Here is a 14088-nt window from a genome sequence, read left to right on the forward strand (position 1 = left end):
TTTGGGAGGCTCAGCTGCCTACAAAACACCCATAGTTGAGTCGTTTTATTTGATTTGTGTTCGATTGGATTTTAATTTGTAAAGTGGAGGCTAATTAGAGCGTCGATCATTTCTATGAGTTTCACTTTTCAGCGCTGTGAATGGGGAATTGGAAATTGGGAGGAGACGATGATGATGAAGTGGAACATGGCAATGGGGAACCTTGGCCTGGCGCGTGGGCATGTTTTCAGAGAGTTGAAGGTTTCCCACTGATTTTTGTTTTTGTGTCCTACATTTTAAGGTCACCTCTTGGCTGGGCAGCGATGGAGCAGAGAATCTGCAAAAGTTTTCCCAGTTGCAATGGGACAACGAATCACAGCTGAGGACCCAGGAGCAGGAGTTTGAGAAGTACTACTTTATAGCGATGGTGAGTCGGGAAATATAATGTGTTCCAATAGCTTCCGTTTAAACTTTTCTTTTTTTTTAATACCCTAGAAACATTTGGCCAAAGGACGAGATCTGCATGCCGCTGCATTGAAAGTCTCTGTCCTAAGTGAAAGCGCCAACAACCTGAAGTCTGCCCTGGATCAATTTGGCCAGAAACTGGAGGTGGCCCACGAGCGTTTCGAGGCTGCCGGCCGCCTGCTGCACTTGCTCACCCAACATCAGCGGGAATCCGCTGCCAGGGAGGAGCTGCAGCGCCTGGCGGAGCAACTGGGCGCCACCTCGTTGCTGGAAAAGCACGGCTGGCCGTCGATGAGGAAGAGCCACTCGCTCCCGGTGGCCAGTAGCACTCCTGCTCCAACCTCCGGGAAGAGGGTGAGCTATCGCTGCAGTTCGGCCAGTGGCAGCTCCTTCGAGGGCGGTCCTTCGAGCAGCAGTTGCAGTTGCTGGCGGGAAAGTCGCAACCTGGAGGACATGGACCAGATGGAGGAGGAGGAGGAGCAGGATCACGACTGTGACGGTGGCGACGGAGAGGAGCAGCAGTCGAAGATCGCCGACTCCGGAGTGGGCGTTTGCGATAACTGCGAACGCAACCCCAAGCTGGCCAGAATCTGCTCCTGCCAAAGCCTCAACGAAAAGAGGTTGGTAACTGGGAATCAAATGTAGTTTACAGTAGCTAATCCCAATCCCTTTCAGTCACGACGAGCTGCTCGAGGACGAGTGCTTCGATCGACCCTCGAAGAGGTACATGGACATGCACTCGCCCATGGAGGCGAATGCCCATCTGCAGTGCCATGGCTCCAGTCTGGAGCTGCCCAAGCTGGAGGAACTCAGCTGCCTGGATCCCAAGATACAAAAGTGAGTTATATAGCCAGTACTGAAAAGAAACTCCCTTCTAAATGATACTAATCCCCCCCAGAACGCTTCTATTGATCATGCGCGAGATGATTGGTACCGAACGCGACTATGTGCGCTCCCTGTACTACGTGATCGAGAACTACATAGACGAACTGCTGCGCGAGGATATCCCACAGCCTTTGAGGGGCCAACGGAATGTGATCTTCGGCAACATCGAGAAGATCTTCGAGTTCCATAACTCGCACTTTCTAGGCGAACTGGAGCGCTACGAGCGGAATCCCCTCAAAGTGGGAGCTGCCTTCCTGGAAATGGAGTCCAAATTCTACCTATATGCGCTCTACAATAAGAACAAACCCAAGAGTGATACTTTGCTCAGCGAATATGGCAGCTCTTTCTTTAAGCCGAAGCAAATGCAACTCCAGGATAAATTGGATCTGGCCTCATATCTTCTGAAACCAGTGCAGAGGATGGGAAAATACGCCCTGCTCCTGCAGCAGTTGGTCAAGGCCTGCAAGGGAGTCGAGGGAGCTGCACTTCAAGAAATCGCGGCCGATGTGGAGGAACTGCAGCGAGCGGAGGAGATGGTCAAGTTCCAGCTGCGCCATGGAAATGACTTGCTGGCCATGGACTCCCTGCGCGACTGCGATGTTAATGTCAAGGAGCAGGGACGACTCCTGCGCCAAAATGAGTTCCTCGTCTGGCAGGGACGCGGTGGCAAGAAGACACTGCGACAGGTGTTCCTCTTCGAAGAACTGGTGCTCTTCAGCAAGGCTCGTCGTTTTCCAGATCACAAGGTAGGAATGAAATAGGAAAATGCTAAGTTAACTTTGGAAGAATGTTAGGTATAAGGCTATGAATATAAAAAGCATTTATTGGTCATATACCGTATTCAAAAATATTTTTCTTAACTCCTTTCTTCAAACCATTTAAATTACTTATTTACTTTTTGAAAGCCGAAAGACTATATTTTAAGTATCATAGCATATAATAAAATAATAGTTAATATTTTTATTATTTTTATGCGTCAAAAGGCAGCATTTGAAAGACTTAAGGTACCACGTAAAATTTTCACAAAAGTTAAGAACTATTAATCAACTTCCTCAAATACCCAACAGAATCTGGATATCTACATCTACAAGAACAGCATAAAAACTTCAGACATTGGCCTCACAGCGCACACGGGCGATTCGGCCACCAAGTTCGAGATTTGGTTCCGGAAAAGAAAACCTGATGACACGTGGATGCTGCAGTGCATGTCGGAGGATATTAAAAATGCCTGGACCGAGGAGATCTCCAAGCTGCTCTGGAAGCAGGCGAAACGAAACCGAGGTTTGTGGGGCTGAACTGGATATCTTAGTGTAAAAGATGATGTTCATTACAAATACCTTTCCCTTTGCAGAAGTTCGTCTGGCGGAGATGTCCTCTATGGGCATTGGCAGTAAACCCTGTCTGGATATTCGACCGAGCAACAACCAGATCAGCGATCGCTCGATTCCACTGGCACAGCTGAACAAGAGTAAGTTTGGCTAAACAACTTGTAGTTCCTGGTCAAAAACTCCATCGTAATCCCACCTATAGCTCCCAAGCTGCGTCACTCAGAGCCAGGCAAGGGCAGCATGCGGCGGCCCAACTCGCTGATCTCGGAGAGCTCCTTGTCCAGCGGCACCAGTACCACCAGTGGCTCCTCCATCAGCGGAGGTTCCTCGTCGGGTCACCATGATGGCGGTGGCAGGCATAGCCTGCACTTTGGCAAGTTGCCCGGACCACATAGCACCAGTTCCACCAACTGCAGTGCCACCCTGGAGCTGATCAACGAAACACAGGCCCTGAAATTGGGCAAATCCCAGAGCGGAGGAGGAATCAAGGGGACGGAAACCGCTGCCGAGGGAGGCAGCACTTCCGGAAACGTCAGCGGAAGCGGAAACGGACTCGGGAGCAGCAAACGACACCACAAACGATCGACAACCATTGTCAGCCAGCTGTCCATGGGTATAGAGCTTGAACTGTGCTACTTCTTCTAGACGCACCCCGTAGCTAGTAGTTGATCCCTGTACATAATCTCGCAGAACCCCCCAGTATTACTGTATATAATCCCCACCAAGTCCAACACCAAAACCTAACCCGTAATCCGTGCCTGTCGAGTGCTGCATGTTTGTTGTTCTATGTTCTATGTTGTTGTTGCCGCTTTAGTGTCCTGTTCTCATCCGAAATATAATATGTCCAATATGTGTAAATATCGCCCATTCAGAGAGCGGCATTGTCTCCGACATGTGCGTAACCCCGGATCAGGAGCAGTCGGCGGCGGAGAGCAGCCGGAGCAGTTGGTCCACATCGACGACTACGGCATCCGGAGCTTCGACGACCAGCGCCTCCACGGTGATCCTGCGGCGATACCGATCCTACGCCCATGCGGCGGAGTCCGCAAGTCCGGACAGCGGCAAATAGGAGCTCCTGGAGCATCGAATCTAGATATATATATGTAGGAATCCCCATTTATAGCTTTAGCAGAACGGTTTCATCGGATCCATATTATATCATTACGTTCGATCCCTAATTTTAATTCATTATTTTTGTTATTTATTATTTATTACATTTTTAGTTCTCGTTAATTTGTCATAGTCGCTGCTTTTGGTTTGGCCTCGTTTGTTTTTCGGAAACTCAATTGAAATTATTGAATTCAGCGTGTCAATGTCGAAGCATATTTCACATATAGTTCTTAGTCCACCCAATCGAAAGATCCGCACCACACACACACACAGATCGATGGGAGCCATGAGCACCACCCGGAAAGGGGCGTGGCCGATGCCCAACATATCTGAATCGAAGTTCATTACGTACAGTTAGTTGATATGTAACCTAAGTGCCTACATCTAGAATAATCGTAAACGAACATAAAAAATATATCTATACATTATATTAAATCGATAAATAAGTATAAGCGAAAATTTAAAATCAATAAATGTTGCTTCAATGTAAAACGATCGTTCTCAATTAAATTCAAATAACCCGCCAAAAGAGAGTCGATGTGTTCTATTTATAGCCTCCTTACGATTCCCAAGTGCTTTTTCGTCGATGTGTTCGTATAAATAGTGGAATCTCGCTGTCTTACAATCTCTGAATGATATGATGAAAACCTTACTACCCGAACCATCGTGTGGGCCTTTGCCGATTCGGTAAAGGGACGTAATTCTGATTCAGCCGAAAACTGTTTTTGCTTTTTTCGTTTGCCATTTAATGGATCGTATAAAAATAACTTTTCTCTTAGGACTAACTAACTTTGGGGAGCTTCATTAACCGCCGTGTAGAGTGGATATGAAGAGCACATTGTCATTCGGCTGCAGCTCGTAGTCCAGTTCACCCTGGAAATGTATTTATATATCATTAATGATCATTAGATATCCTTATTTTAACTCACCAGGAGTTCCCAGTCTGTGTCATTTATCAGAACCAAAATTCCAGGTCGTCTGCAAGGAACAAATATGAACAAGTAATGGTAAACGGTAAAGATTTTAAACTTACACGGTGTCTCCTTGAAGAAAGAGTTCTGGTCGTTCTGTTAAAATATTGGCATGCATCCACTTCAGCAGGTTGGCAATGGTCCCTTAAAAAATATATAATTAAATTAAAAGTTTTTAAAATTTCCAAGAACGATTTGAGAACTTACATTTTTGATTACCATCTAAGGCCAGTTGACGTCGTTTGATGTTACCAAAAAGTAGCTCCGCTCCAGCGCTATTAAATAAACTCATATAGGTTTAAATTTAAATACAAATAGGTATTTCCTTACCCAAATTCCAATATTATTTTTAATTCCGGCGTGCCCATCATATGTTTGGATGTAAATAAAAGTATGACCGCTTGTGAACCACCCGAAAAACACTGCTCCACAAATAATACCAAATGGAAAATCCGAAAACTCCAAGCAGTCCGGCAACTACAAGCTCAGAACTTCCAATGAAGTACAAAGGATTTTCGGGGAATTTACCTGTAACATTTGAAACAGAAAGATAACGGCCCGCTTTAAAATAATAAATAAACGTAGTTCTTCTTTTTGTTGTGTCTTAAAAAGTATTTAAACTTGTATCAACAACTTAATTCATCATCCTTAAACGTACTTCTCATTATACCAAAAGTAAAAAATGATGGAAAGTTCCAAAGAAAAACCTCTTTCCTTCGGTGCGGGCATAGAATTTGTGCTCGATATGATCTCCATTGATGCCGAGGACCGACAAACTTTCAAGGAAGATGCCCAGCAAATCGAAAATGAGTTCATCCGGGCGATTTCCCGCAGAGATCCTTTCTTCGCCTCGGCCTTCCGTGGACTGTCCTTGACGGGCAGTAATCTGGATAATGTCAAGATCAATCTGCCTGATGAGTTCGATATGCTGACGACTATCCAGTTGCCATGTAAAGTAGAGCCAGTGCCGCTGATCGGCCAACCCAACTATGTGTTATTGCGGGTCAAAGGGGATAATATTCCTTATCACTTGGCAAATCATCAAGGACAAGATTACTATATAAGCCGTCGAAAGATTCAGGCCTGGTTCCGCGACAACGTCAGCGAAGTAATTCCAGAAATAAAGTACATACACTGCGAAGGCGGGCGAACCTACGAGCTGAAACACATAAGCGGAGGGCATGTAGCCCACACCATTAAGGCTGTATGCTTATCCAATCCAAGTCGGAAGATCTGCTTCGACTTTGTGCCAGCTTTTAAATTTTTGGCATCGGAGTGGCTCCGTGTTTTTCCCCAACACCCGAATGAGGATCGCAACTGGTACGCCGTGCCCTGTAAAATCCGAACTCCCAATGTTCCGGATGATCCTCTTTCTTTCATCGTCTGTGCTCCTCACTGGGAGCGAATGGTCCTGAGCAAGAAGCAGAACCTCAAGGACGGATTGCGGCTAATGAAAGCTTTACGGGATGCCAATGATATGCCCATGATCTTCAGTTACACAATCAAGAGTCTCTTCTTGAACGCGACCAAAAAAAGAATGATAAGATATAACAAAGCGCCAGGACTAGTTCTAATTCGAGTAAGTGTTATTGACTACTAGAGTTAAACTTTCATAATTATGCTTTCAAATCAGGCGATTCTCCTTATGGCAAAGTTTCTTCGGAGGGGATTTCTTCCGTTTTACTTGGTGCCGGATGCTAGCGTTTTGGAGCACATTGGCGTGGAACAAAGAAGGGATTATGTTCGAAAACTATACCGAATCGTAAAACGACTCATCAAGTGTCGGGATAGGAAATGCATGAGTCCAGATGATATGCAGTTCATTTTTGGAATGCAGTACTGATGACAAAATTTGTTATATCGCCATATCCAGTTTGTTTGCTAAGAAACCAGAAGATATTTCAAATGTTGTTCTAAAGTTATCATCGAATTCTTTCAACTCTAGCTCTCAGAAGCCTTTTATATTTAACTTTTTCTATGTACAAGAGTTTTCCTTTAAGGGTTTAAGTGTCAGTAAATCTTCTTTATTGCTGTTCCTTTGCTTTTGTCTGCTTTTCGGGGAGTGAGCTCAGATCCAATTTGAAATCAATGGGTTTGTCGTAGCCCATGATTTTAACATAGTGCTCGGGATCGTCAAAAAGGGCGGGGTCCACGAAAAGGGGTCGTTTGTTGACCAGAAAAGAGGTGAACATGCCGGGAACCTCTGGAACAACCACATCGTTGGGTCGGAATTTCGTCTGGAGAAGAAATGCCATATTAGCTGGAGATGTTAGCCATTACCACCCATGTACCCACCTTGATCTTCTGCAGAAGTAGGGATATTGTGGTGGCTGTGTACTCCTCCGTTTGGGGATTATAATGCAGTTCCGTCACGTATTTCTTGGTGATGAAGTGCAGCAGCAGTGGGGTGACAAAGGTGAAGAACCCACCGATGGTGCAGAGGAATATGCCCATTCCAGTTCCTCCTATTTTCATTCCCTGTTCGAGGAGAATTGGCTGGGCGGCCAAGCCGGCTAGGCTGGTGCTGAGCGAAAAGAACTTGACCACCTTCATCCGGGGAGCCAGAGTTCCATAGTAAATCCGCTGCAGTCCATCCTCGGAATCCGTTTTCGTTGACTTCACCGAAAGGCACCTGTATTGCTCGAGTTTTTGTGATTGCAATTGCAGGGGTTTTGCTAAACTGAAGCCGGCGATGCATCTGCAGTTCTGTTGGAGGGAAATCTGACGAGGGGCATTTCCCAGGGCTATGGCAAATTGCCTCCCTCTTGGTAGCGCTGCTCGTAAACTTAACATGATGTATTTTTCTAGTTTTAATTGAAATAAACAGATGTTTTTTTGAACGTTGAATAACACGAGCTGCTGTGGGTAATGCACTAAAAAATCCCAAGCACGAGTGAGAACTCTTTTAAAATATACCAGCTAAAGTTAAATACCAAAGAGGGTTAGGTCGGTCACATTGTTCTCGTAACGGAAATTTAAATGCGAAAAAAACTACAAGGTGCTGTGGTTCTATGATGTACCACATATTTTTATGTGGCAGTTAATAGCAAGTTTTTCTTGTTGTTCATTGATTTACTTTCGTTTATCTTATGGAAGTCTGTTAATACAACAGCAGTACTCAACGTGTAAGTATATAAACTTAGTACATCGGTTGCATAAACCACTGGAAAACAAAAATATATAATTTAAAAAAATATTATAAATTAGTATACATATATGTAATAAAATCTAGATAAAGACCCGACAAGCAAGAAAAACCAAATGGGTGATTACAACAAGTCAGTAAGTTTTAGAACTGAAGAGGGTTTTGTAATACCACTGATAATGGTATCTTTACTCGGTTGACACGTTTCTAAAACACATTAAATCGGTGACCCATTTTAAAGCTTTTGTGCCTGGGTTCCTTTTTTACCAACGATATCCCAACAATAGAGCTAATACTTTGGCAAAGGTCGAGTGCGTACTGGAGATTGTAATTGATTAACAATGAGCGGGGCGGGGCCACGCCCGTTTGCGGTGTTATCCGAAAACCAAAAACACACAGAAAACTGGCATGTGGAATCGAATTAATATGCTCGAATTAATGGCAACTGATGCGGGGGCGTGGCAGCTGGGGCTCTAGTTACCACTGCTACATGCAATTTGTCGCTGTTGGCGGTGACCGGCGCCTGACCACATTTTTAATTTATGTTGCTTTAATTGTTTAAATGGAATGGCACACACGCCGAGGTTATGGTTACACACAGAGCTCTCCGCCATGGTTGTATTTTATTTTTTAGCCCCATCAATTGTTGGACTAGTGTGCCAAGTGCACGCCCGACTGAGCTGCACTTTCAGAACCATGTCCAGTTGGCCAACCCATACCCTCTGAAACCCATTCCCATCGCCCACTTCCCAAGGACTCCCCTTTGGAGTCCGGCAGTTGAGTGACAGGCGGGCGGAGATCTTGAAATTGCTTTAATGCAGCGGCCTCCGGTTTCATTGGGCTGCATTCAGGCGTCACTAATCAACAATTTTCAAAGTGACCAAAAATCACATTTGATTTTGAATTGCCCCAGTCATGTGGCTCCGTATCTCCCTCTCTATCCATCATCCCTGAATCCTGCAATCCTTTTGTTATCCGTGCCTTTTGTTGTCATTTCATTATTGTTATTTCATGCATCATATTCATTCCACGACTATGGTTGCACCGAAAAAATTCAGGCCACTGAGTTATGCCAAGTATTTGGAGTGAAGTCTTTAAAAACATGTTTGGTAATGAACTATATACATATTTGACATATAAACTGCCATGTCCCTTTAAAATAATTTTAATTGACAATTTTATTTGTATGTTAATTTTGCTAAGTGCATTGCTGCTTTGCAATTGTTTGGCAAAAATTTCACATGCAGCGGACAAAATAATTCATGGCAAAAAAGCAGCGCTGATATATGAACGAGTGGCAGGGCAGGAAAAATAGCAGGAAGACCATATTGCTCATTCAAATTCGCTGTGATATCAATTTATTTTTATGCTTTGGTGGCGACCTTTTTTACGCCTCCATCCCCCGAGTCCGCCCACTCTGGCCACCCCACCAATCGGGTCTATCTGGTCCATAAATATGCCACCTTACCATCGAGTTCCTGCTGCCTGATCGATGTGATTTTCGATTGCAGCTGGCAATTTGCTTAATTTGTTTAATTTACCTTTTTGGTCACCCCGCGTGGCGGCCTTTTTGTTTTAATGACCTTATTAATTTATCAAATTATGCAACATAATTAATAATTATCGTGAACCTCTTACAAACCGCTCAAAAATATCACTCGAACACCCCTCTTTTTAAAATGTTGCACTCATTTCTGCAAAGTTCGAAGCTCATTTTGGCAAAGTTCGACGCCCAACCGCGTATTAAGTTGGAGTTGCGGGTTTGAAAAGGATTCAAACCAGGTTTGGATGAGGATTTTATTTAGGTTTGATTCACCCTCACAGCCCCGACAAGTTCCACTTTCTACTTTTACTTGAAATTAAACTCAATACCCCTGTATAAGTTGGAAATACTGCCTCGCCGTATTTGAGTGACATACAGAAACCTGTATAAGTTGGACATAGTCCTTCACCGTAATTGAGTGGTATATCCTTACCCCTTTATAAGTTGGAAACTGACTTATACAAGTATTATGTAGTTAATTTTTGAAAAAATATCCATCAACATTTTCATAAAATTAAATATTAAAAACAAAAAGGAACCAAAACAAATTTAAGTATTACTTAAAATTGTTTTAAATCTAATTTTACAAGGACATAACGAAAAACTAAGAGTGGTTTTAACAAATTTGCGACCATTTTCTTCAGCTTGACCTGGAGGGCGAATTAAAACCAGTGCAATATACTGATAACAAGTTAATATAGGTACCTCTAATAATATAATAATATAGACTTAATGTTTCGAACCCGAGAGAAAAAACTTGGACTCATTTTTGCAGCTAAAATGCAATTAGGACACGCTTGCTTTAAAATTAACATGCTAACGAGACCAGAAGAAAAAGCCGGAAAATCGTCTGAGAAAAATGGAGGGAGAAGTAAGGTCAGGGAAAATGGGGCGAATGGAGGGGGGATGCGAGGGTCGTGCCCTGTAATTGTAGAATTTGTAGTATCAGTGGTCTGGTTAGATGTGCAATAAATCATTTCAAATTCACTTTAACACGCGCATGCAGCGAACTCGAGTTTTTCCAGGGGGCGGGAGTCCTGGTAGGAAAATGCACACCATTTCCATGGCAATACCAAGGGCGGTAGTGTGGGCGGCGAGGGCGTGGCTTAATGTTAAACTAAATGTTGGAATAATTACAAGCTTAAACTATGCGCATATTCAGAGTGAAAAGTTCAGGGAATTCATACATATCGGTGAATAAAAGAGTGGGTAAAACTCAATGGCTCGCACAGGTGTTCCCCCCGGGAAACCCATTCTCGCACCAGGCCATCTAATGCCAAGTACCCCCAATTCACCCATGGAACCCGTTCGGGGTACCCGTAACTCATGTTCACGCTCACCCGGAGCCATTATTATGTTTCGTTCCGTTGTTCTCCGCAAATTGGTAGTTCATTTCGAGCACATTTTGTGCCTGGCTGGTTATTAAATTGGTTTATAATTTATACGCTTGTGAACTCGTAATTTTGCGCATTTAATAAAGACTAATGTGAAGCAAGTGGGTCAATTTAGCAGGAGGGCCTGCGATCTCTGAGTTATGAGTGGTGCAGCAGGAGGAGTGCATCCGATCGGGAGTGTTCTTATCCCCACCCCCATTTCTTTTCCCATCCCAAGGACCCTCTGGCATTTCCCTGACAACGACAAAGGAAAAGTTGCGCCATCTGCGCTGAAATAATTACTGACAAAGCCTTAAATATTAAATTACACACTTATTTATTTTGGCCAGCTCCGTTCGGTTCGGTTGAGCTGGCCCGAAGGACATCGACGCATCGCCATCGCCATCGCCGTGTCCTGTTCTCACGTACAATGTCCTTGTCCGTGGCTGCAACTGTGTGCGAGAGCACGCAATGTCTTCGCCAGCTATTCAAATAGACGTACCCCTCACCCCAGCTCCCGTACTCCCAATCAGCCACTCAGGAACTGAGGAACTCCGGACCTTGGACGAAGGACGCAGGACGAGGGTCTACAGACCACGGACCACCGACTTCGGACTGCGCCACTCTGGTGTTTACTTTGTGGTTATTTTGAGGCTACAAGTTGCAACTTTTACATTTACGAGAACGAGAGCAAACAGCAATAGCAACAGCAGCTATTGCCAGCCGGGAGACGTCTGGATACCAATTGCATTGGGACACTGACAAAAAACAGACTTAAAAAACTAAGAGACAGGGTCTGACATCTTTAGATGTTTAATAGTTCATCATACAAAAAAATCCTAAAAACTAAAAACAATTTCGAATTTTTAATACTTTGTATCCTTCTTGAAAAATATGAAATGCATAATTTTAGACTACTACTTTTGTTTAATTTGTTTATTTTTAATTTATTTGTTTAGATATATCGAAGGTTTAAAGGTTCCCGATACTCAAATCATCTTCCTTTAGCTCTGTTCTTTTTGTAATATACAAATTTGATTGACATTGCAGATCCTGTAAATTTTTCTCGGTTTATAGAACACCCCCTCAATCTTCAACAGTCCACCCACTCAGATGCTTACCTTAATCTAATGAAAATTAAATGGCTGACAAGGAGCATCGATTGGTAAGAGGCGCAGCTGCCTTAAAGTGTCCTTTCATTAGCCCAGTTCCGCCTGCTGCACGCCACCGCCCCCAGACACCCTCCAAACCACCCAAACCACCCAAGCCTCCCCAAAAGTGCAACTTAAATTTCAATAAAGCCCAGAAGGGGGGAAACTTGCTGCAGAGTCGAGCCGAAAACTGCCATGTCCGAGTGAACGGGCATGTCTGTGCTTCCGGTTCAGCACGCAGCGGGCTTCAAGCTGTCTGCCAGCGTTTAAATCAAAATTAAACCCCGAAAATAAGCTGCAGTATGAAGTTGGGTAGTTGGGTAGCTGGGAAGTTGGGAAGTTGGGGGTGCCGAACAGCTGCCACTGGGACTGGAACCAAACTGGACTGCTGCAATCAAGGCTCTAAAGTCATTCGCCCTTCTGGTTGCCATCGCCACACACTTGCCCACTGCATTTTCAAGGATCCTGCCATATTCTCTGAAGTAGTTCTCAAAGAAATTACTCAAAGTTCTATTGTACACGCTTATCAATGGGAGTTTTTGCAGAGCGTTTCACCTGTAATTGCAACATTTATCGTATATCTTTTTACTTTATGTCCTGCAGAAAGATTTTATAAAAAGTTAGCAAAAGAAAATGACTTTACTGACTCAATACTGAAGATAAACACATGTTTTCTGTTGTATTTAATGTATTTTATTCAAATATAAATGCAATCAACAACTGTTGATAATATCCTTTGTGCTGCTAATAAATAATTTCTTTGGTTAAAGTAAGGTTAACCATATGTACTTATGAAAATTTATAATAAATGTTCTTATATCTTCCAAAGATAAGCTAATAGTTTAAATTAATATCGCTTGAAATTTCTTTTCTTTTAGACAAGACAATATAAATAAATTAAAAAGTAAATTTGCTTCGTCTTCAAAAGAATTCATTCAAATTAAAACAGAACTCCCAAAACTGTGAATAATTTTGTTGGCTGCCAATAAATAATATTTTTGATGGTGCCTTATGACCCTATGGACCGCTCCACGCTGCGTATACGTAACGTCTAGCTGGCGATGCAGAAAAGTGTGTGTGCATCCGAGGCGATTTAATAAAAATAGATGAGTAAACTGGCATTAGACAGGACCCTCCCACACTCACAGCCTCCGTTGGCTTTGTGCCCGTCGCCTCACTTCGAGCGTTACAAATTCAACTTTAAGCGTTTTGACGCTAAGTAGTTGATGGCACCACCAAACACCCAACCATCCCAACCAACCCATCCTAACCCTTTGCCTTTCCCTTAAAAATAGCACTGGCAACCACGATTGAGTGCACTCCCACAATATTTCCCCAGCATATATCAAAAGTTATAGTTAAAGAGTGGCCCCTATATCGTAGGTTCCCCCAGTGCACTTCCTTCCGGCACTTTGACTGGCTTCCCTGCGACTGGTTGATTTTTGTCTGCCTTTCGGGATCGACCGTGGCTTCGGATCCTGAAAACTGGTTACTGGATACTGTATACTGGATACTGGTTACTGGATCCTGTCCCTAGCCATGCCACACGCATCCTTGAAGCCAAAAATTGAAGTGTTTGCGGGGAGCCCAAGTGCCCAAAATGTGCATGAAAACAGCTTACGGCAGCATGAAAATTTCCGACAAGATGTCAGCAGGAGAAGAAGTCTACTTTTTTGGACAGCAAAACTAGCAGAGGCCAAAAGACGATGATGATGACGACGATGAGGTTGCCGTTACGCACTTCGTTTGGCCTTTATAAGGCATCATATTGTATATATACTTCTCATTTCATATTAAAAACAGTGCGGCGAGCAAAAGTGCAATGTCAGGAAAGCCAAAGTGTGCACAAAGGACTGCAGTTTCTGATTTATAATATAGTGTAAAAGAATATAAATGGCTGGATTTTAAATATGATAGTGCAATACGGCAACTTCTGTAATTTATAAAAGCTTGTTTATTGGCTAATAAAAGCTGGTCATTAAATGGGTCTAAAAACAATACATCAATTTTAATTTTATGTTCAAGTGCAGAATGCTTTTATAAATTTTTTTTTTAATTCCAAAATACATAGTTCTATACTGCAAATTGAAATTGTCAAGCACATATGTTCACTACTTATGAAAATAAATAATAAATAA

At 43.2% G+C, this 14088-nt stretch overlaps 4 protein-coding genes across 9 annotated transcripts in view; 2 read left to right on the forward strand and 2 right to left on the reverse strand.

Annotated features, from left to right (window-relative positions):
• The window catches only part of Pura (Puratrophin-1-like), a 55086-nt gene extending 50827 nt beyond the window's left edge, over positions 1-4259 (forward strand). For 3 of the 6 annotated variants that reach the window (XM_036816441.3, XM_036816442.3, XM_065864744.2), the window contains 9 exons: positions 281-406; positions 475-1064; positions 1120-1281; positions 1343-2075; positions 2313-2333; positions 2397-2610; positions 2681-2797; positions 2860-3270; positions 3530-4259. In XM_036816441.3, coding sequence (XP_036672336.3) covers positions 281-406; positions 475-1064; positions 1120-1281; positions 1343-2075; positions 2313-2333; positions 2397-2610; positions 2681-2797; positions 2860-3270; positions 3530-3726 — 2571 coding nt within the window. In that variant the 3' untranslated portion in view covers positions 3727-4259. The remainder of the gene's footprint in view (positions 1-280; positions 407-474; positions 1065-1119; positions 1282-1342; positions 2076-2312; positions 2334-2396; positions 2611-2680; positions 2798-2859; positions 3271-3529) is intronic. The other 3 variants (XM_036816443.3, XM_036816444.3, XM_036816445.3) reach the window with 1 other exon arrangement.
• A 230-nt stretch (positions 4260-4489) lies between these two features.
• On the reverse strand, positions 4490-5173 carry Urm1 (Ubiquitin-related modifier 1). The gene is made up of 5 exons (XM_017070383.4): positions 5069-5173; positions 4946-5013; positions 4801-4882; positions 4697-4745; positions 4490-4640 (listed from the first exon to the last, which is right to left on the reverse strand). Exons 1-5 carry the CDS (start codon positions 5107-5109, stop codon positions 4572-4574), a joined length of 309 nt encoding a protein of 102 aa, XP_016925872.1. The 5' UTR covers positions 5110-5173; the 3' UTR covers positions 4490-4571.
• A 38-nt stretch (positions 5174-5211) lies between these two features.
• Positions 5212-6774, forward strand: LOC108006833 (cyclic GMP-AMP synthase-like receptor). Its single transcript, XM_017070381.4, has 2 exons — positions 5212-6317; positions 6372-6774. The coding sequence occupies exons 1-2, from the start codon at positions 5421-5423 to the stop codon at positions 6579-6581; spliced, it is 1107 nt and encodes a 368-aa protein (XP_016925870.4). The 5' UTR covers positions 5212-5420; the 3' UTR covers positions 6582-6774.
• LOC108006834 (transmembrane protein 70 homolog, mitochondrial) lies at positions 6669-7605 on the reverse strand. Its single transcript, XM_017070382.4, has 2 exons — positions 7034-7605; positions 6669-6975 (listed from the first exon to the last, which is right to left on the reverse strand). The coding sequence occupies exons 1-2, from the start codon at positions 7529-7531 to the stop codon at positions 6763-6765; spliced, it is 711 nt and encodes a 236-aa protein (XP_016925871.3). The 5' UTR covers positions 7532-7605; the 3' UTR covers positions 6669-6762.
• Between the last annotated feature and the right edge of the window lie 6483 nt (positions 7606-14088).

Source organism: Drosophila suzukii, chromosome 3, assembly GCF_043229965.1.
Source record: "Drosophila suzukii chromosome 3, CBGP_Dsuzu_IsoJpt1.0, whole genome shotgun sequence".
Lineage (NCBI taxonomy): Eukaryota > Metazoa > Arthropoda > Insecta > Diptera > Drosophilidae > Drosophila > Drosophila suzukii.

Excerpts from the sequence above, each read along its gene's own strand:
- Urm1 (XM_017070383.4), bottom strand. The coding sequence starts at position 5,109 with ATGATGGGCACGCCGGAATTAAAAATAATATTGGAATTTGG. Across the intron at positions 4,883-4,945 it reads CTTAGATGGTAATCAAAAAT|GGACCATTGCCAACCTGCTG; the intron begins GTAAGTTCTCAA and ends ATATTTTTTAAG. Across the intron at positions 4,641-4,696 it reads ACACAGACTGGGAACTCCTG|GGTGAACTGGACTACGAGCT; the intron begins GTGAGTTAAAAT and ends ATACATTTCCAG.
- LOC108006833 (XM_017070381.4), top strand. The coding sequence starts at position 5,421 with ATGATGGAAAGTTCCAAAGAAAAACCTCTTTCCTTCGGTGCGGGCATA. Across the intron at positions 6,318-6,371 it reads CAGGACTAGTTCTAATTCGA|GCGATTCTCCTTATGGCAAA; the intron begins GTAAGTGTTATT and ends CTTTCAAATCAG.
- LOC108006834 (XM_017070382.4), bottom strand. The coding sequence starts at position 7,531 with ATGTTAAGTTTACGAGCAGCGCTACCAAGAGGGAGGCAATTTGCCATA. Across the intron at positions 6,976-7,033 it reads TACTTCTGCAGAAGATCAAG|ACGAAATTCCGACCCAACGA; the intron begins GTGGGTACATGG and ends TTTCTTCTCCAG.